The sequence below is a fragment of the Nasonia vitripennis genome, unplaced genomic scaffold, assembly GCF_009193385.2.
Source record: "Nasonia vitripennis strain AsymCx unplaced genomic scaffold, Nvit_psr_1.1 unplaced0247, whole genome shotgun sequence".
Lineage (NCBI taxonomy): Eukaryota > Metazoa > Arthropoda > Insecta > Hymenoptera > Pteromalidae > Nasonia > Nasonia vitripennis.
In genome coordinates, this window is record NW_022280026.1 from 1 (window position 1) to 22,771 (window position 22,771).

Below are 22,771 nucleotides of genomic sequence, written 5' to 3' on the forward strand. Positions count from 1 at the left end.
GGGATCAGTAGTTCGTCTTTTTTGCTGCGAAGAGAATGGAAGGTCGCCGAAACGCAGGCTCCAAAGGCGTTTCGATATAGGCACGGAGCTGAAAAGTCCTCACCATGGCCAGTGCTGAAATCAAGTGACCAGTCTGTGATGATCAACATCGGGTCTTAACTGACTTGCAGTGGGATACTCAACGAGCAACTTTCCATCTCTGTACAATTGCCGAGAATGTAATCAGCATCAACGCAGCTTGCTACATAGCGAGCGCTTTGAAAAGAGCGTTTCAGCATCTCATCTCTAGATACTGAGACTTTCCCACAAAATGTTGCCAATTCATCAGATTGACTAGCTCTCTTCACGTCCGGTTTGGTTTTAATATGACGACGTGATGGCTGGCTGGTTCAAGCTCGTGCCTTAGTTGATTTAGGATCCAAAGTTATTTGGTCGCATCAGTAGTTGCATCTTTGACACCGTTACAAGTTCAACCTTCATATTACTTCTTCCTCACGGATAAAGAGGCTCGAACTTTAACGATTACCGCCCTGTTGTTGCCCAGCCTGGCTCTAACTACACCGAGGGGCCTTCTGAAGCATGACCACTGGCATCATCTCGACAATATCAGGTTGGCTGATCCTTCCTTCACTACTCCAGGTGATATTGATCTCGTGCTAGGTTCCAAAACATACACCAAGAACACCTACTGCTGAAAACAGCTCTTTTGACTGGCTAGTCTACGGCGACTTTAAATCGAAGTATGAAGATGTCATAATAGTTGCGAGCTCAGTGCCACAAGACCTCTTGCCTAGCTGTTACAGCGCTGTTGGTGTCTGGAAGACGTGAGCAGCACCCGCACATCTTCTGCCGTCAACGTCGATTGTAAGCGCTAGTTCAAAGAGGGTTGCAAAGGAGATGTTTCAGGAGATATGTCGTGCGTGCTGTTGGGTCACTAAAGATCCTTGTAGATCCCAAGGCAGTTGGTCTACAACGTATTTTATGGGTAGAGCCTGATGGTTATGAAGACATTACCAGCTACTTACTATATTAGTATAACATACAGAGTCAGCTGCGCCCCGTTGTTCGTGCTCAGAGTCCTAAGATAGTTAGCTTATAATGAAGATGATGATTTTTGAGAGCAGCACAAGTCCTATTGAGCTTAACTTACATCCACATAATTCTCTATTGAGCTGATAACGACCCTATGGCTCGACAGCTTAGAAACTTGCGGGTCTTCCAGTCACCTGCAAGTTCTCGACGGTGGTTCTCGTCTCTACCAAAATTCTGTTGCAGAAGATGTGGCGCGACCGGTTGAAAAGGGACGATGTGTTGCAGTAATCCCTCAATGCCAGATGGCTAAACTTTCTCCTCGGTCTGATCCCTGTACCTCGAATCCGACTTCCATGGTGGATTCGTGCCACCTCGTCAAGTCTATTGGAGCTTCGTGGATTCGCTGATGCACGCAAAGGGGCTTGTATAGCTGTCGACTGCGTAAGAGTCGCAGACGACGGTTGCACAAAGCGGCGAGCGCGGTGGCAGCAGCGGCATAGTACCTTAGACTAGCAAAAAAAACGAGGGGTAACTTAGCGCGTGCGAATTTTTTGTGGGTGCTCGTGCGATTTTGTATTGTCCACCATTTTCTGTATTGTGTTTTGACATCTCGCAATCTTGCCAGACACCTCGAAAGAGGATCATCGATTACGATTCGTGCCACTACTCATTAGAGTAGCGACTACCGCGGAACTGATTCGCTTGATTAAGAATAGACTGTGAAAGTACCCGATTTTCACCAAGTATTTCTTATTGTTGTGTTTGTTGATCTTTTGCCTTCTCTCTTGCGCTTTGATTCGTAGGGTACCCTGACCCCTTCGAGGGCACGAGCGAGCCGCGCTTGCAATTAGCTGCGCTAGCCAGCGCAAATCAAGGGGCAGCTGAGTGTTTCAGACGACTCGCTAGGACGGCGAGTAACAAGAACCACTATCGATTATTAAGAATCCGTCCTCAGCTGCCTCGTTATATTTTCAAACAGAGACAAACCAATAACGTCTTGATAATCCGGTACTGCACATCTTCATATGTAGACAGATCAATTAAATAGGCCTTAAATAATAGATACAAAATTTAGAAAGACCAGTTGATAGCTGATAACAGAGTTAACAGCTTTATTGTGTACTATTATCTGACTAACTTCTTTAAAAATTACATCAAATCACTTAATATTCCAGATTAAAGTGACTTTTCACGATAGCAAATGTGTTCTACGGCAACTGGAGGTCTACGAAAAGTTGAGATATATGAAGAATGCACAACCACCTTGCAGATGACTTCGCCGTCTTCTATCAACCTCACTACACTGTGTTGAAACTAACAGGGAATACTCTCACCTATCTATACAGTACCTTTATGTCACGGCTGTCCAACAAAATGGAAAAGAAGAAGAAAGAATAAGCATGAGATTATCGAAGTTTTCACTCGCTGGCGTCAGTATCGGCATCTCTTCACATCAGACTTTGTAGGGATAAAGATGAAGAAAGTTCGGATACGTCCAGATTACGCTATCTAGCAGAGAGTTTCGCCAGAGCGAACAATCGAGGAGAACCAGAGCTGCTCACGGTAACATACGACACTGCTCGTGCACCTTAACAAGAAACTCGAATGCTTTTACGACTAGCTTTTAAAGAGAGATTGACCTATCCTCTCGGAGAATGTTCTAGAGATGAAGAAAATTTGCTTTCTATGGGTGCGTGTGCGGAAAAAGGCTGTTTTATTGGAATTGACAATGAACATGTGACAGTATCGTTGAAGGACGAAGCTGTGGTTATTATCGGCGTATAAATCAAGGTAACGCGATTTATCGAATGCTCGTCCGCGTGGTGTCACCGAAAGAAACATCGCAAATCGACATGTCAACGCGGGCTGATTTAAAAACATGGCATGATTGTTTGGGATATGTCGGAGCTCGTGCACTTCAAGACATGATTCAGATCGATCGTGTGACCAGCGTGAAGTTGAAAAACGTGGATAAATTTTTTTGCTTGCCATTTCATCTGGGGAAGGTACCTGAATCTGTTTTAGAAAAAGTTGTCCACTTAATTATGAGGAATAGTGAAGTGCTAAAAACACTAGTGATAGATTGTCTGAAAAACACGTTTAAGTTAATGATGCGATTTATAAATATGCAGATTGAACGCGTGCTGAGAAAACGATGTTTGATCATCAATCCGAGTACGCTGAAAAAAATCTTAAAAAAGTTTGGTGTGTTGGACGCGAAATCTGTATGTGCGTACCTACTGATCCAAACGTTTTATTGTATTCATACCAAGGGACAGCCACCTAGCCAAAAGTACGAATTATGCATGGAATATCCCTTCTTAAAAAAGAGATACAAGAAAAGTGAAGCCGACTAAAACGAGATTTGATTGGTTGCTTTTAAAAGAGCGCGAAAATACAAAATCTAGAAAGTATTTACGAATTAAAATAGATTTTATTTTTACAAAGTTATTTATGATATAAAAGCAAATTGAATTAATAATGAAACAATATATTAATAAATAAATTTTAATTTGATATTGATTGAAACAATATTTTCTTCAATTGTTTGAGAAATTTTAACCTCAAAATTTAAGACACGTCCAAAAGGCATCAAAATATAAAAGTGCAGTTGCCCGCGCGAAGCGCGCAAAATGTCACTTGTATTAGCTTAACATATATCTTAAAATGAAAAGAATTTTGAGACCCTAGCGGAAATAAATAGTGCAAAAAACAGTACAAAACTGAAGAAAACAGTTAATAACTGTAGAAAAATTTAGACAAAGATAACAGTTACCTACAGTTTTTTTCAATTTTTTCAATTTTGTTCAGTTTTATACAGTTTTTCCCAGTTATCTTCATATACAAAATATTACATTTCTTAAATAAATATAATAATGAATATAACAGATAATAACTGATAATAACTAATGACAACAGTTTTTGCCAAACAAAACTGTTATGCACGCAGAAAAAAATGAGAATAAAAGTTTAAAAAAAAGATGAAATTTGAATTTAATAAACAATCAAGTTTGAATTTCCCTCCCAAAAAAAAGTCGCATGCATCTCGGGATGCAGGGTAGACAACTTGAAACAGTTAATACTAACCTAGAAATATTGAAATGATAATAAGGAGGTTTTTAATTTCGAATGCTTTTTGAGGATATTTATCATGATTTTCTACTTTCCTTTTTTATTCTCATGATTAGAAACATATAATTCGAGTGATTTTACTCTTTGCTGTATCTTACTGCGGGACTGTAACTTAGGTAAATTCATTATTTCACAGTGAAATAATGAGCTGTTTAAGTCACGGATAAGCGTGTCTTAAATGCGGGTTTAAGTCACGCAGTGCTATAAACTGATATATTTAAATGAAGTCTCAGGTTAATTACAGAATCTGACAGGTCAATTATAAAAATTCTCAGTTACTTTGACACATCAATCTATATACTCTATGAGCTCTGAGGATCGAGGTTTTTATATACATTTTAAAGCTCTACATTTTAAAGCTCCGAGGATGTCACAAATTACCCAAAGTCAGCCTAATTACTTGGATATCAAGTCATAACTTTGAGTTCTCAGGTTTGAGGTTATACTAAAATCAGGATGAAACTTACATATTAACGTGGGATGTTCATAACTAAGAATTTTAAGCAATAAGATTGTAATTAATAAATTTTATGCGACAAGGTTCCAATTAAAGATTTGTTGGATGAAATTCTAAATCAACGTTTAATCCAGCTCGAGAATTATCAATAAAGTTATTGTTTATTAAAAAATGAATATAGTATAAACGAGTTAGTTATTACTTTCAACATATAGAGTTTGATGGGATCAATCGTGTTTCCAGCAACAATGTATTCCGCATAGAAATTTTTATTAATATTTAAGACGAATATGTAGCTTCTTTAACAAAGTAAATATATTAAATAAAAATGGCCCAATGATATATATACACATATATTGTACACCTATAATAATGTCATAAACAGATAATATATTGCGTACAACATTGGGCCATATTCAAGAACTTTTATTTTATGTAGAAAATAATAATAATGTATAATATTGCTATTGAATTTTTCAAATCATTGAAAATATTTTGACAGAATACAGAATAATCAACAGTATATTTGTTCAATACAATATCAGTTATTTAAGGTTTGTAATATATAACGTACAGCACTGGAACAGATTTGATAACTTTGTTCGTTACAAGATTCAATAATACTTATAGACGAGCATTGAAATTATTTGTTTGTTTAATTATATTGTACTATTGTACAATATAAATGTAAAATAAATTTTAAATACAGCTATCATTTAGTACGGTTAAATTATTTTGTATGCAACTATCAATTTTATATTATTTTAATCATGGTTACTTGTATTAGAACACGGGCAATGTTAAATTTAAGGCGCATTAGGCTTGTAATATATTTAGTACAATACACTAGGCCATATTTAATAATACTTCGTTAATTACAGGTTTTAATAATACTTTTATACAAGCATTCAAATTATTTGTTTGAGTATACTGTACTATTAATTGGACTAGTGTCGATAAATTTTAAATGCAGCTATAATTTAGTACGGTTGAATTTATTTTGATGCAGCTATTAACATTATATTTTTTTAATTAGAACACAGGCTCTTTATATTATTAAGTTATATTTATAGTAGAACATGGGAAGGTTAAAAAGTTAAATAAATATCATGACATATCTTATTATATATTTTTTATACTAAAAAAGATCTGTCAATGAATTTTATATGCAGCTATAAATGTTTAATTTTTTTAATTAAGTTTACGTATATTAGAACACAGGCAAGATCAAACTTGAGGTGTAAGCAATAAAAAATTAAATAATAATCATGCCTTATACCTTATTATATTTTCTATATTATAGATGTACTCACCAACGATGAAAGTATTTTCAACTACTGTTTTATCATTATCATCATTTATTTTTTCATAGTACGCTGAACCAATAATACTTTCGGAGTCTAGTTCCTCAAAGTCTGACGTATATAAATCTGCATTATTATTAGTGTCTTTTTCATCATCTGTAGCATCGAGTAAAATATTTTGTTTGAACGATTCATTGTCAAATAACTGATTCTCATTTAGGTAAAATTTGATGTTATCATCCTTTTCAGAGTTATGGTCAATAATTAAATCAAATGATTGATAATCGTTAGGATCGAATTCTTCGATTTCCTCTTCAGGGTTTGGACCATCCATTTTTTACTCTCAATAGTGTAAAAATGTAGTCTACAAGAACAATATCTAATTGTAATATAAATATTCAATAAAAGTAATATACTAATACTGTTTTAGCACGATAATCTAATAATCTATATATAGTACTGTATATATAGTACTATACTTTATATACATATCAGGCATAAAATATTTAAAACATGACAGAAACTAAATAGATTTTTTTATTATTTAAATAATAATGTATATTATTATAAATAAACACATACCTGTAATCCGTTAGTCGCCGTAGTTTGGTCAAGAAGAAAGAAAACTATGATCAAGACCAAAAAGGCGGGAGTACGTAAATCCAACGAAGACTTGCGTATATGTCTATAGACAATCAAACTTTTTACACAGAAAATTTCAGCTATAATATCCGGGATAAAGAAGCCCATATAATATATAAATATATGTTATAGAATGAAAGCTTCCGGCCGAATCCTGGTTCGAAATGCAATCTTCTGGGCTTTTGTTAGTTTCTGGGACGTCCCAGAAAATTTTATCTGGAACGCAATATTCAGGGATCCAGAAATATTATAAGTAATTATGCAGGATCCCGAATATTTGCATCATAATACGGGATCCCGGATATTTGCATCATAATGCGGGATCCCGGAAACATTTTGCTCATAATGCAGGATCCCAGAAAATGTTCTATAAATTTATGTGGGATCCCGAAAAGTAATTGTTATCAGCCCGATAACATTTCCGGATAAAGAAGCCCATTATATATATATATATATTTATATATTATATGGGCTTCTTTATCCCGGATATTATAGCTGAAATTTTCTGTGTAAAAAGTTTGATTGTCTATAGACATATACGCAAGTCTTCGTTGGATTTACGTACTCCCGCCTTTTTGGTCTTGATCATAGTTTTCTTTCTTCTTGACCAAACTACGGCGACTAACGGATTACAGGTATGTGTTTATTTATAATAATATACATTATTATTTAAATAATAAAAAAATCTATTTAGTTTCTGTCATGTTTTAAATATTTTATGCCTGATATGTATATAAAGTATAGTACTATATATACAGTACTATATATAGATTATTAGATTATCGTGCTAAAACAGTATTAGTATATTACTTTTATTGAATATTTATATTACAATTAGATATTGTTCTTGTAGACTACATTTTTACACTATTGAGAGTAAAAAATGGATGGTCCAAACCCTGAAGAGGAAATCGAAGAATTCGATCCTAACGATTATCAATCATTTGATTTAATTATTGACCATAACTCTGAAAAGGATGATAACATCAAATTTTACCTAAATGAGAATCAGTTATTTGACAATGAATCGTTCAAACAAAATATTTTACTCGATGCTACAGATGATGAAAAAGACACTAATAATAATGCAGATTTATATACGTCAGACTTTGAGGAACTAGACTCCGAAAGTATTATTGGTTCAGCGTACTATGAAAAAATAAATGATGATAATGATAAAACAGTAGTTGAAAATACTTTCATCGTTGGTGAGTACATCTATAATATAGAAAATATAATAAGGTATAAGGCATGATTATTATTTAATTTTTTATTGCTTACACCTCAAGTTTGATCTTGCCTGTGTTCTAATATACGTAAACTTAATTAAAAAAATTAAACATTTATAGCTGCATATAAAATTCATTGACAGATCTTTTTTAGTATAAAAAATATATAATAAGATATGTCATGATATTTATTTAACTTTTTAACCTTCCCATGTTCTACTATAAATATAACTTAATAATATAAAGAGCCTGTGTTCTAATTAAAAAAATATAATGTTAATAGCTGCATCAAAATAAATTCAACCGTACTAAATTATAGCTGCATTTAAAATTTATCGACACTAGTCCAATTAATAGTACAGTATACTCAAACAAATAATTTGAATGCTTGTATAAAAGTATTATTAAAACCTGTAATTAACGAAGTATTATTAAATATGGCCTAGTGTATTGTACTAAATATATTACAAGCCTAATGCGCCTTAAATTTAACATTGCCCGTGTTCTAATACAAGTAACCATGATTAAAATAATATAAAATTGATAGTTGCATACAAAATAATTTAACCGTACTAAATGATAGCTGTATTTAAAATTTATTTTACATTTATATTGTACAATAGTACAATATAATTAAACAAACAAATAATTTCAATGCTCGTCTATAAGTATTATTGAATCTTGTAACGAACAAAGTTATCAAATCTGTTCCAGTGCTGTACGTTATATATTACAAACCTTAAATAACTGATATTGTATTGAACAAATATACTGTTGATTATTCTGTATTCTGTCAAAATATTTTCAATGATTTGAAAAATTCAATAGCAATATTATACATTATTATTATTTTCTACATAAAATAAAAGTTCTTGAATATGGCCCAATGTTGTACGCAATATATTATCTGTTTATGACATTATTATAGGTGTACAATATATGTGTATATATATCATTGGGCCATTTTTATTTAATATATTTACTTTGTTAAAGAAGCTACATATTCGTCTTAAATATTAATAAAAATTTCTATGCGGAATACATTGTTGCTGGAAACACGATTGATCCCATCAAACTCTATATGTTGAAAGTAATAACTAACTCGTTTATACTATATTCATTTTTTAATAAACAATAACTTTATTGATAATTCTCGAGCTGGATTAAACGTTGATTTAGAATTTCATCCAACAAATCTTTAATTGGAACCTTGTCGCATAAAATTTATTAATTACAATCTTATTGCTTAAAATTCTTAGTTATGAACATCCCACGTTAATATGTAAGTTTCATCCTGATTTTAGTATAACCTCAAACCTGAGAACTCAAAGTTATGACTTGATATCCAAGTAATTAGGCTGACTTTGGGTAATTTGTGACATCCTCGGAGCTTTAAAATGTAGAGCTTTAAAATGTATATAAAAACCTCGATCCTCAGAGCTCATAGAGTATATAGATTGATGTGTCAAAGTAACTGAGAATTTTTATAATTGACCTGTCAGATTCTGTAATTAACCTGAGACTTCATTTAAATATATCAGTTTATAGCACTGCGTGACTTAAACCCGCATTTAAGACACGCTTATCCGTGACTTAAACAGCTCATTATTTCACTGTGAAATAATGAATTTACCTAAGTTACAGTCCCGCAGTAAGATACAGCAAAGAGTAAAATCACTCGAATTATATGTTTCTAATCATGAGAATAAAAAAGGAAAGTAGAAAATCATGATAAATATCCTCAAAAAGCATTCGAAATTAAAAACCTCCTTATTATCATTTCAATATTTCTAGGTTAGTATTAACTGTTTCAAGTTGTCTACCCTGCATCCCGAGATGCATGCGACTTTTTTTTGGGAGGGAAATTCAAACTTGATTGTTTATTAAATTCAAATTTCATCTTTTTTTTAAACTTTTATTCTCATTTTTTTCTGCGTGCATAACAGTTTTGTTTGGCAAAAACTGTTGTCATTAGTTATTATCAGTTATTATCTGTTATATTCATTATTATATTTATTTAAGAAATGTAATATTTTGTATATGAAGATAACTGGGAAAAACTGTATAAAACTGAACAAAATTGAAAAAATTGAAAAAAACTGTAGGTAACTGTTATCTTTGTCTAAATTTTTCTACAGTTATTAACTGTTTTCTTCAGTTTTGTACTGTTTTTTGCACTATTTATTTCCGCTAGGGTCTCAAAATTCTTTTCATTTTAAGATATATGTTAAGCTAATACAAGTGACATTTTGCGCGCTTCGCGCGGGCAACTGCACTTTTATATTTTGATGCCTTTTGGACGTGTCTTAAATTTTGAGGTTAAAATTTCTCAAACAATTGAAGAAAATATTGTTTCAATCAATATCAAATTAAAATTTATTTATTAATATATTGTTTCATTATTAATTCAATTTGCTTTTATATCATAAATAACTTTGTAAAAATAAAATCTATTTTAATTCGTAAATACTTTCTAGATTTTGTATTTTCGCGCTCTTTTAAAAGCAACCAATCAAATCTCGTTTTAGTCGGCTTCACTTTTCTTGTATCTCTTTTTTAAGAAGGGATATTCCATGCATAATTCGTACTTTTGGCTAGGTGGCTGTCCCTTGGTATGAATACAATAAAACGTTTGGATCAGTAGGTACGCACATACAGATTTCGCGTCCAACACACCAAACTTTTTTAAGATTTTTTTCAGCGTACTCGGATTGATGATCAAACATCGTTTTCTCAGCACGCGTTCAATCTGCATATTTATAAATCGCATCATTAACTTAAACGTGTTTTTCAGACAATCTATCACTAGTGTTTTTAGCACTTCACTATTCCTCATAATTAAGTGGACAACTTTTTCTAAAACAGATTCAGGTACCTTCCCCAGATGAAATGGCAAGCAAAAAAATTTATCCACGTTTTTCAACTTCACGCTGGTCACACGATCGATCTGAATCATGTCTTGAAGTGCACGAGCTCCGACATATCCCAAACAATCATGCCATGTTTTTAAATCAGCCCGCGTTGACATGTCGATTTGCGATGTTTCTTTCGGTGACACCACGCGGACGAGCATTCGATAAATCGCGTTACCTTGATTTATACGCCGATAATAACCACAGCTTCGTCCTTCAACGATACTGTCACATGTTCATTGTCAATTCCAATAAAACAGCCTTTTTCCGCACACGCACCCATAGAAAGCAAATTTTCTTCATCTCTAGAACATTCTCCGAGAGGATAGGTCAATCTCTCTTTAAAAGCTAGTCGTAAAAGCATTCGAGTTTCTTGTTAAGGTGCACGAGCAGTGTCGTATGTTACCGTGAGCAGCTCTGGTTCTCCTCGATTGTTCGCTCTGGCGAAACTCTCTGCTAGATAGCGTAATCTGGACGTATCCGAACTTTCTTCATCTTTATCCCTACAAAGTCTGATGTGAAGAGATGCCGATACTGACGCCAGCGAGTGAAAACTTCGATAATCTCATGCTTATTCTTTCTTCTTCTTTTCCATTTTGTTGGACAGCCGTGACATAAAGGTACTGTATAGATAGGTGAGAGTATTCCCTGTTAGTTTCAACACAGTGTAGTGAGGTTGATAGAAGACGGCGAAGTCATCTGCAAGGTGGTTGTGCATTCTTCATATATCTCAACTTTTCGTAGACCTCCAGTTGCCGTAGAACACATTTGCTATCGTGAAAAGTCACTTTAATCTGGAATATTAAGTGATTTGATGTAATTTTTAAAGAAGTTAGTCAGATAATAGTACACAATAAAGCTGTTAACTCTGTTATCAGCTATCAACTGGTCTTTCTAAATTTTGTATCTATTATTTAAGGCCTATTTAATTGATCTGTCTACATATGAAGATGTGCAGTACCGGATTATCAAGACGTTATTGGTTTGTCTCTGTTTGAAAATATAACGAGGCAGCTGAGGACGGATTCTTAATAATCGATAGTGGTTCTTGTTACTCGCCGTCCTAGCGAGTCGTCTGAAACACTCAGCTGCCCCTTGATTTGCGCTGGCTAGCGCAGCTAATTGCAAGCGCGGCTCGCTCGTGCCCTCGAAGGGGTCAGGGTACCCTACGAATCAAAGCGCAAGAGAGAAGGCAAAAGATCAACAAACACAACAATAAGAAATACTTGGTGAAAATCGGGTACTTTCACAGTCTATTCTTAATCAAGCGAATCAGTTCCGCGGTAGTCGCTACTCTAATGAGTAGTGGCACGAATCGTAATCGATGATCCTCTTTCGAGGTGTCTGGCAAGATTGCGAGATGTCAAAACACAATACAGAAAATGGTGGACAATACAAAATCGCACGAGCACCCACAAAAAATTCGCACGCGCTAAGTTACCCCTCGTTTTTTTTGCTAGTCTAAGGTACTATGCCGCTGCCTGCCACCGCGCTCGCCGCTTTGTGCAACCGTCGTCTGCGACTCTTACGCAGTCGACAGCTATACAAGCCCCTTTGCGTGCATCAGCGAATCCACGAAGCTCCAATAGACTTGACGAGGTGGCACGAATCCACCATGGAAGTCGGATTCGAGGTACAGGGATCAGACCGAGGAGAAAGTTTAGCCATCTGGCATTGAGGGATTACTGCAACACATCGTCCCTTTTCAACCGGTCGCGCCACATCTTCTGCAACAGAATTTTGGTAGAGACGAGAACCACCGTCGAGAACTTGCAGGTGACTGGAAGACCCGCAAGTTTCTAAGCTGTCGAGCCATAGGGTCGTTATCAGCTCAATAGAGAATTATGTGGATGTAAGTTAAGCTCAATAGGACTTGTGCTGCTCTCAAAAATCATCATCTTCATTATAAGCTAACTATCTTAGGACTCTGAGCACGAACAACGGGGCGCAGCTGACTCTGTATGTTATACTAATATAGTAAGTAGCTGGTAATGTCTTCATAACCATCAGGCTCTACCCATAAAATACGTTGTAGACCAACTGCCTTGGGATCTACAAGGATCTTTAGTGACCCAACAGCACGCACGACATATCTCCTGAAACATCTCCTTTGCAACCCTCTTTGAACTAGCGCTTACAATCGACGTTGACGGCAGAAGATGTGCGGGTGCTGCTCACGTCTTCCAGACACCAACAGCGCTGTAACAGCTAGGCAAGAGGTCTTGTGGCACTGAGCTCGCAACTATTATGACATCTTCATACTTCGATTTAAAGTCGCCGTAGACTAGCCAGTCAAAAGAGCTGTTTTCAGCAGTAGGTGTTCTTGGTGTATGTTTTGGAACCTAGCACGAGATCAATATCACCTGGAGTAGTGAAGGAAGGATCAGCCAACCTGATATTGTCGAGATGATGCCAGTGGTCATGCTTCAGAAGGCCCCTCGGTGTAGTTAGAGCCAGGCTGGGCAACAACAGGGCGGTAATCGTTAAAGTTCGAGCCTCTTTATCCGTGAGGAAGAAGTAATATGAAGGTTGAACTTGTAACGGTGTCAAAGATGCAACTACTGATGCGACCAAATAACTTTGGATCCTAAATCAACTAAGGCACGAGCTTGAACCAGCCAGCCATCACGTCGTCATATTAAAACCAAACCGGACGTGAAGAGAGCTAGTCAATCTGATGAATTGGCAACATTTTGTGGGAAAGTCTCAGTATCTAGAGATGAGATGCTGAAACGCTCTTTTCAAAGCGCTCGCTATGTAGCAAGCTGCGTTGATGCTGATTACATTCTCGGCAATTGTACAGAGATGGAAAGTTGCTCGTTGAGTATCCCACTGCAAGTCAGTTAAGACCCGATGTTGATCATCACAGACTGGTCACTTGATTTCAGCACTGGCCATGGTGAGGACTTTTCAGCTCCGTGCCTATATCGAAACGCCTTTGGAGCCTGCGTTTCGGCGACCTTCCATTCTCTTCGCAGCAAAAAAGACGAACTACTGATCCCAATATTTAACAGCTGCTTCAACAACCAAGTTTTGACCCATCAGGTTAACCCTCCACTAAGGATGATCCTGGCCGGCAGCATTAACTCAAGCAGAGGCTTTCCTTACTAGATTCTATGGGTATAACCTGTTACCGAGGTTGCTTCCGGGTCGCGGATGCTATCACAATCTGCCACTCAGAATGCCGATCTGGACCCAGAACTTGCACTTTTATCGCTTATTATCCTGTAATTTTCCTACCTTTATTATGAAATTTTGTAAGACAGTGTCGCACGATTCAAAATGCGCAACTTCCCATTCACTCTAGATACATAACAAAGGGCCTTTACCTGCACTTGTCAAAAAAGCATAGTGTGTAACATGAAGGGGGGGGGAGGGGTAAGGCACAATTTCTGTAGCTCGGGTTAGTTTTAAGCAGGAAATGGAGTCGAGATCGCCCTTGCAAGAAATAGCCCTTCACCCTAGCTGCATAGTTCCTATCTGTTTTTCTTTTTTTCCATTTTATTGCATGTTGTCATTTTAAAGTATTAACTTCGAACGTGATTTAATTTATACATACAAATTTATAAATTGATAAACATTGAATATAATTAATTTTTATAGGTTGTAACGAAAATGAAGTTGAAGATTCAGCAAACTCCGATGAAACTTGCAAATATCTCAACTCAGAGCAAGACCGTCTTCATGGTAATTATTTTTATTTTAAGCATGCTACTATAGGAGGATCAGAACTTATGACAGAACAAAATAAAGTTCGCGACAAAAAACCATTTTCAATTAATTAGTTCATAGTTTTTTCCAATTTAAAATATTGTTACAAAAATAAATCAAGTTAAATGACGTAACACTAGTACAGTATACTTTCAAGATATCATGTACAATGTAAAATCTTTATAGAATAAATACAAATTTCTAAATTTGAAAAATTTTCAATTGATTGCGAACTTTGGTAACGACTGAAAAACTAAGCCGTTCACTGAGATATTGTTATTGAAAAGCGTTGACTGAAATTTGTTTATGGAAGTATATGAACGGTCCTCGTAAGTTCTGACCTTCCCTAAAAAGAATAAATATTTATATACATATATTTCATGAGTAATTTCGAAACATGATTTTTTTTATATAGAGCACAGTAATGATTCGTCACAAATAAATAATTGGAATGTAGAATCTTGCAATAATTCACCAGAAATTTGCAGAGTTAATGAGCATTCTAGCTTTAATTTGAGTGGCAAATTCAGCCATCATTCAAATGAAATATCTAGACTGGACCAATCAAAGTTAGAATTATTTTTATCAAATTCAAATCGAAGTGACTGTTCAGATGAAGAAAATGCAGGTAATAATAAATATTCGTATGTTATAATAACATAATCCTACCATTGACAAACCTTGCAAATATACTCTAAACGACATTCTTTAAATCTATCTATTCAATCATCATACCGTAGCTCCTAATAAAGACTAACACACACTGCAGATTGAGTAATAGAATCTCTAATTCCATTGCACACCCAAATCATTATATATTAATATACACATCTCACACATAAACTTATAAAATAATAACTTTTTATCTACATATCCATATTTTTTTTTCATTTTTCAGATGAATATTTGACGAATATAAAAAGCGATTTTGCGTTACCTCCAATCAAAAAAAGAAAATTTGAACGGGCATCAATGATACCTGAAGATGATCCGAATTCCTCGGGATCTGAATACCAACCATCCAATGAAGATTACTTAGATGACTCAGATAGTGACTTGACCGACTTTAATGCAGAATTTGAAAAATCGAAGAAATCCCATAAGACGGAACGTCTTACGAAAAGAAAAGTAGTTTCAAAAGTCAATAACTCAAGGGTTCATAAACCAATATCATTTGAATCAAATGAATTAAATTCAGATGTGGATGTACCGTCAAAAATAGAGGCTCCTCATACCGAAACAAAAAAACCTGCAAAGCGAAAAAAATTTTTATTTGAACTATATTCTACCACAAACCGAGTATCTGAGAAAGAAAAAGAAATAAATATAAATAATTGTGAACCAACTACGACTGATTTACCTCAAACTAATTCTGAATATAAAGAAAAAGAAAATGAAGAACAAAATGATCAAAATGAAAGTAATAGAGGATGTGAAACATCTACAGTTAATTTTCGTTCATCTACATTTGTCGAAAACACAACAAATGTTCCGCCACCTAACAAGAATGTTAATTCATTAAAGCGTAAACGCAACACCATCGAAGACTTAGATTTTCCTACACAAACAATAGGTTTTTCCGATGAAGGTGGAACTTTTTATTACAAACTAAATTGCTGTTGTTTTTGTCATAGCCTAGAATTGAGAGTGGATCGACATTATAAAACCCACCACCCTGAAGAGCAAGAAGTGCAATTTTTAATTCATTGCAAATCCGCTGCAGAAAGAAGAGTTAAGTATAAAGAGCTGCGTTTACGTGGGAATGATTATTACAATAATGACAGAACAATTAATCCTAAAGGAATAATCATTTGCTCGCGGAGAATTTCTCGTCCAAAAATGATTGAGAAACAGAAATTGTTACAAACAGAATCTCAGAGCAATGAAGAAGTTTCCACAGATAATATACCTGCAAAGCAAGAGAATACAATGAAGAGCTCTATTACAACTACAACTGATATGACTGCATCTTCAATATCAGGAGTATTCAAATTGAAATGCGCTGTTTGTAATATATGGGTTGTACCTCAAAATTTGCGAAATCATTATAGATCAGCTCATTATACTATGGGAGATCGTAATTCTAAGCAAATTTTAAAGGAAGCAAAACGTTGCATGTTAGCCGTGCACCCAAAAACAGACCCACGAGTGAAAGATCATATTTTTGCAAAAATAAGAGATCCTGTAGTTTCAGCTTTAGTGAGGCAAGACATTCTTATTGTTTTATTTGCTAACAAATTCGCAGATAAATTTTCGAATACTAAACAACTTGATATGGTCAGAGGTTACGTTCGTCTTATTGCGAAATTCATGTTGGAGATGAAAAACTTGTGCCCCGAATTAGAAGATTTTAAAATGGTCTTTAGACCTCAATATTGGGATAGTGTTATTGAAGCCATGAGAAAAGTTAGTGATTATGATGCAGCAACTCAACGTTTTGGCATAACATATAATGCTGAAACATTACCTCTTCTTTTTCGCAAATGTTTTAAAATTTTACGACACTTCTTCGTTACTGTCAAAGATACTGAAAACATTCAAAATTTGAATGATTTTATAGCCATCTTTGACGACGATATTCAGAATGCAATACTTATCAAGGCATACCTCTCAAGAAAAGAATTGAATCGTCATACGAATGATAAACCACTGCCACCATCTAACGACATAGTTATCTTCAGAGAATTCTTGAATGTACTTAGGGAACAGACCTTAGATAAAGTAAAGGAAACTAACGTGATGACCTATGAACAATATTATATACTCACAGTGTGCGTTGCATTGCTCATCGAAAGTTTCAATCGTCGACGCAACGGGGAAGTTGCTAGAGTCCTTTTAAAAGATTTTGAATCTATTAAACAAGCAGACGAAAATTGTGAGTTCTTTAAACAGTTGACTGAGGAAGAGAAGGAGGAACGTTTAGCATTCTACAGAATGGATATTTTGGGAAAACGATACGATGGTAAAGGATCTTTGTACATGGATAATTTAGATTATGATTGTTTAAAATTATTGGTAAAACATAGGAAGTCATTTAATATTTCTTCGACTAATGCTTATTTATTTGCCATAAAAAATGGACGAGATAATGTAGAGAGATATGTAGATTTGTACGATTCAATGTGCCGGTTCACAAAAAAATGCAATGATGAATATAAACCAATTAATCACAAAGCAATACGTGCTACTGCACTGCGTAAGCATGCAGCCACTGTAAATGGTGTAATAGATGATGGGAAGAACACTCAAATGTGTGCAGAGCTCTTAGGACACTCTGAACAAATGCAGAAATCAAAATACAAGAGGGTCGTCGATAAACAAGATGTTGCGAATGTCAATTTCCTTAAAAGGATCAACAGCACAAACTACGAATCACCCATTAGAAATAAACATCAATCTCAAAAACCCCCGCTACCATCCCTGGATAGTTCCAACGATGATGTACAGGAATCAATCGTTTCAGGTGAGATTAAATATTTCGTTAGATAACTTTTCTTCCACATGCGAGTCTCTCTCTCTCTCTCTCTCTCTCTCTCTCTCTCTCTGTCTCTCTGTCTCTCTGTCTCTCTCTCTCTCTCTCTCTCTCTCTCTCTCTCTCTCTCTCTGTCTCTCTCTCTCTCTGTCTGTCTCTCTGTCTCTCTGTCTCTCTGTCTGTCTCTCTCTCTCTCTCTCTGTCTCTCTCTCTCTCTCTGTCTCTCTCTCTCTCTCTCTCTCTCTCTCTCTGTCTCTCTGTCTCTCTGTCTCTCTCTCTCTCTCTCTCTCTCTCTCTCTCTCTCTCTCTCACACACGTACACTTGCCTCTTCTCTCTGGCTCTCACACGCTTTCGCGGTAGCCGTCCAGCGGCTCGTCGTCCCAGTACAAGGCACCTAGACGACTCGCAACGCTGTCGTTTTGCTCGCTCAAGGTTCACGCACACTACAAATATTCACTATGGCCGTCTTCTCTCGCACCGGGGGCTGGTTGGTTCCTGTTGTCCGGCAGCACCCTGCTGACGAAGTTGGAGCTGGCTAGGCTTCCCCGATGCTCGAAGTTGTCCTCTCGTCCCCGCCTCTGCTATGACTGCACCGGCTGCTGTCTCGGCGGCACACCCGCCGACACTGCTCGTGCTTGTTGGCATCACGTCGTACCCGCACCCACTATTAACACGTTCCTGTGCAGACTCTCCACACCCGCACGTGCTCGTCTCACTTGTGAGCACAACTCCAATTCCTATCTCGTTGACCACCTCCGTCGCCAACAAAAATCGGGAAGGAACTCGCGCATTTGCGCTCGCGCAAAATCTCCTTCTTTTGCAAGCGGCAACGTCGATTCCAACGGGCCCTCACTATTAAGCGCGCCGCATTGGTTCGAAAGTCCGCGCGGACTACCGAGCCACACATCTACGCTATCTGATTGACTCAGCTCGCGCGACATCGGTAACGGCTTCTCTCCTGTACTCAGAATCAAGCTAGAGACGGCGGCCGCTGATGACAAACAGCACAACAACATTCGGACTCGCCGCATCTATCGATATTTTCGATGGATGTGACTGCAACGCACCGCGTCGCATGTCTCTCTTCACATACACTCTATAGTGCGCTCCCAGCTCGGCGCTTGATAATCTTTTTTGGCTTCTCCAGTTCATTGTATTTTTTAATTGGTCTAAAATCGGTAATTGGTCTATAATGACGCTTAATTGATCAGTTTTTATTTATTTTTCCATCAGTGTTTGATTTATTATTCTAAATTTTAAGTTAACATAAAAATAAACTTGATAATAATGCACTTTATTTTTAGATCGTAAAACCGGAGCATGGGATCACGACGAGTGCGCTGCTTTTCGTGAAGTATTCAAGCCACATTTATCATCTCGAAGAACTCCATCTTCACCAGAAATTCGACAAGCACGATCCTCAAACAGATATTTAGGTCAAAGAAGTCTGGCGCAGATATCTGCTAGATTTTATAATATCTATGCTGGTAAATTAAAAAAGTTTTAAATTTACCTCAGATAAATAATTAAAGATTTTATTTTAAACATTATGTTTTTTAAAAACAATTTATACGTTTATGAATATAATAATCAAAAAGAGATTTTAAAAGTCTAAACTATGTAGTACTCCAAATGAGTATTAATTGATTGTGATATAGTCGTACTAATATTTATAAAATCATAAAAAAATTATGAAACTTTTTTGTTTTAAAAGTGGTACAAGCTATGTACAAGTATTACATTCAATATAGAACTTTAAATATGTTTTATTGAATTGTGATTTATAAGGCTATGCATGTATGTAGAATCATACAAACATAATTTTTTTTTTAAAGTTTAGAATATAAGTATTACATTGAATCTACTCTTAAAAAATTATATTAAAAAACATGCTTATAAATATGTTTATAAATATTGTAAATGATCAAAGAGAGATTTTATAATTCTATAACAAAAGCTATGTAGTACTTCAAATGACTGTGATTTGATTGTGATATAGTCTCACTAATATTTATAAAATCATAAGAAAAAAATTAAACTTTTGTTATACAAGTTATGTACAAGTATTAGATTTAATATGGTACCTTAAATAACTTATTTATTTATGATTTAGTAGACTATGTATATGTAGAATTATATGAAAAAAATAACATTTTATTTATTTAACAGTTGTTTAAAATTTAAGTATTACATTGAATAATATTAAAAAACTTTAGTTCTGAACAAATCAATGTATATTGTTTTATTTATATAAAATGCAAATAATATATATAATAAATGCAAAATTCAAACAATTGTTCATTTACCTTTTTTATGACTTTTTCCAGAATTTGTATAGTTAGCAAGGCAGTGTACTATCTAACAACCAGTGATTTATTTAACACCCAGTACACATTGAAACTTGTGGCTTTCTGTGAGCCGCGAAAGCGAACTCCGTTTCTTCCTACCATCCTTCGCATCACCAACTCCTTGTATATCCGCGCAGACGGGCCGTCGCGGCTCTGGGCACCAGGTACCGGAGTTCCAGAGATCCCACGATCTCTTTTATTAATAACTTCGACGCGAGTAAGGATTGGGGCAAAGCTATTGAGCTCGGCTAACTCAAGAGGAGAAAATCTAATGAGATGGGGATTAGGGTCGAGGCCTCGCAATGCTTGAATTACTCTTTACTTGATTTCATTTGTTAATTAACAATGTCTCTTAATTTTCACAATAAAGTGGCCCTGCTACTCGCGAAACCCCTGCGCAGGGCCCCCTTGACGGGGCTTGCCAACGCTCGCGCGCTATCACGAGTAGACGGACGAGGTCGCCGCTATTTCGCATCCGGCCCTGCAAGTCTCATGAGTCTCCGGTTTCTTCATTTTGATCGAGAATCCTCCTCGCTCCCATCGGACGATCGACGCCGCCACCACGTTCGTCAACGCAATGTCCGCCAACTCGCCATGCAGACGAGAGGACCGCCTTGCCCTTCCATGTACCTATATGCCGGGAGCACGTCGCGTCCGTCTCTTTTTGCTCTCGTGAGTCCTAGGATTCCTAAAATCCAACTGCATTCGTTAATTCTATCTACCGAGGTTCGCGCGCTTACCCTCGTTCTCTAGCGTGCCGGTCACAACTACTGCGTGATCCCGTCACGACTACTGCGGTAAACGCCACACTACCTACTATGCCGGATTGCTACGTGCGACCTAACGCCGCCATTCTTTATAATATAATTTTAATTAGCCCCACTGAAACTGAATCTAATTTCATAATCGATTAATAATTAATAATTATTAATCGAGCTTATTCATAATAAAATCTTAAACTATGAAATAAACTTACGTTTGCTATTTAGGGTATAATTACGGGAGCTGACGGACATAACAATATTTCGGAACGAGTGTAGTAATTAGAATGCAATATGGGAGAGGCTACGGTAACTGGAGGATACGATAGAACAAGATTGCGATAGTTGGGATAACAATAACGAGAGAATACGATAATTGTAGTTACGGAAGCGATAAAGTACGATAGTTGTGACGACGATAAAGGGAGGTTTATGTTAGTCGGGGATACGGTCGCGAGAGACTAATGATAGCCAGTATAGTGGTAATGAGTACGATAATTAAGAGATTAGGGTGGCAAGAGGGTTCGATAGTTGGGGTTAGCGGTAGCTGGGGATTACGATAGTTGTGGTTAGCGACAGTTGGGGGGTCAACGATATTTGGAATTAACGGTATTTACTGTAATTGTCGATTAACGGTAATTGCGATAGCTGGGATTAGGGTAATTACGAAACAGGATTGCAATAACTGAGGATTACAGTAATTACGATAGTTAAGGATTAGTGATAACGAGAGTGAATTTGGTATACAAGTCTATTCGCGAGACGTCACAGTACTCGTCCAGCCGCTCTTATGCGACCTAATATTAATACTCGCGAATGCCAACGCACGGCATACATTTCACCCGAGACACATCCGCTCGCGAAAATATACAAAAAGACTTATAAATAGCTATATTGTTCGGTGTGAAGTCTGAGGCGACAATGGCACCCTACTAAACTTACGTGATTAAATACGTGATCAATCACGTGTTAAATGACGTGATATTATCGTTAAATTATTTACGTGATTAATCACGCAACTAATCACGTTACTTACTTACAATAATTTTACTAAATAAAATTATTAAAAACGCTAAATAGACTGAACAATTCTTGAGGGTGCTGCTGTAAATGGGGTGTGCAGCAACTGTATGGTCAGTTTTGCACGGTAGCTCTCCCAATTTTTGTAGCGCGGCGTGACTGTCGACTTATAAAAGTTTACGCACTCACGAAATTTGTTAGTTGCTGTCCCGCGTATTTAGTGCAGCAGCAGCATCATGCCGGGACAGCTGCTGTACAATTTTTGCGCAGCTGTTGTACAAAAACTTATCGTCGATGAGAAAATCACTTTTGCACGGCATTTATGCATCACTGTATAGCAGCTCCCTCAAGAATTTCTGTGTGTGTAAGTAGAATGCCCTATTTAGCTGATACCACCCGGATGGTAACACCTAAATTGGGCATCCTACTTTAGAATTGTGAATGGTTGATTGTGAAATCACAATATTGAATTGTTAACTATGAGATGACAAACAGAATAGACTATTGTATAAGGTTTCTTGCCCAAATCTAACATTTTTCTCTTATCGTAAATTAGGAGATCAAAGACCAAATCGAATGATGTACGTCAATCACCATGCCTAAAATGTAATCGTGAAAATGGTTATATCAGGCCGTAAAAAACTAAATGAGCACTATACATATCTGGTTGTTGATCTTACATAGATTTTCAATTAAATTAAATCAAAATGGTCAATTATATGATCTTCTTGAGTCTTTGCAATTAATTAG

At 36.1% G+C, this 22,771-nt stretch overlaps 2 protein-coding genes across 2 annotated transcripts; one reads left to right on the forward strand and one right to left on the reverse strand.

The window, feature by feature from the left end:
- Positions 1-5,887: 5,887 nt before the first annotated feature.
- LOC116418343 lies at positions 5,888-6,655 on the reverse strand. The gene is made up of 2 exons (XM_031933427.1): positions 6,508-6,655; positions 5,888-6,289 (listed from the first exon to the last, which is right to left on the reverse strand). Exon 2 carries the CDS (start codon positions 6,257-6,259, stop codon positions 5,888-5,890), a length of 372 nt encoding a protein of 123 aa, XP_031789287.1. The 5' UTR covers positions 6,260-6,289; positions 6,508-6,655.
- A 400-nt stretch (positions 6,656-7,055) lies between these two features.
- Positions 7,056-22,724, forward strand: LOC116418344. Its single transcript, XM_031933428.2, has 6 exons — positions 7,056-7,202; positions 7,421-7,775; positions 14,312-14,395; positions 14,835-15,047; positions 15,318-17,882; positions 19,197-22,724. The coding sequence occupies exons 2-6, from the start codon at positions 7,451-7,453 to the stop codon at positions 19,397-19,399; spliced, it is 3,390 nt and encodes a 1,129-aa protein (XP_031789288.1). The 5' UTR covers positions 7,056-7,202; positions 7,421-7,450; the 3' UTR covers positions 19,400-22,724.
- The last annotated feature ends 47 nt before the right edge of the window (positions 22,725-22,771 follow it).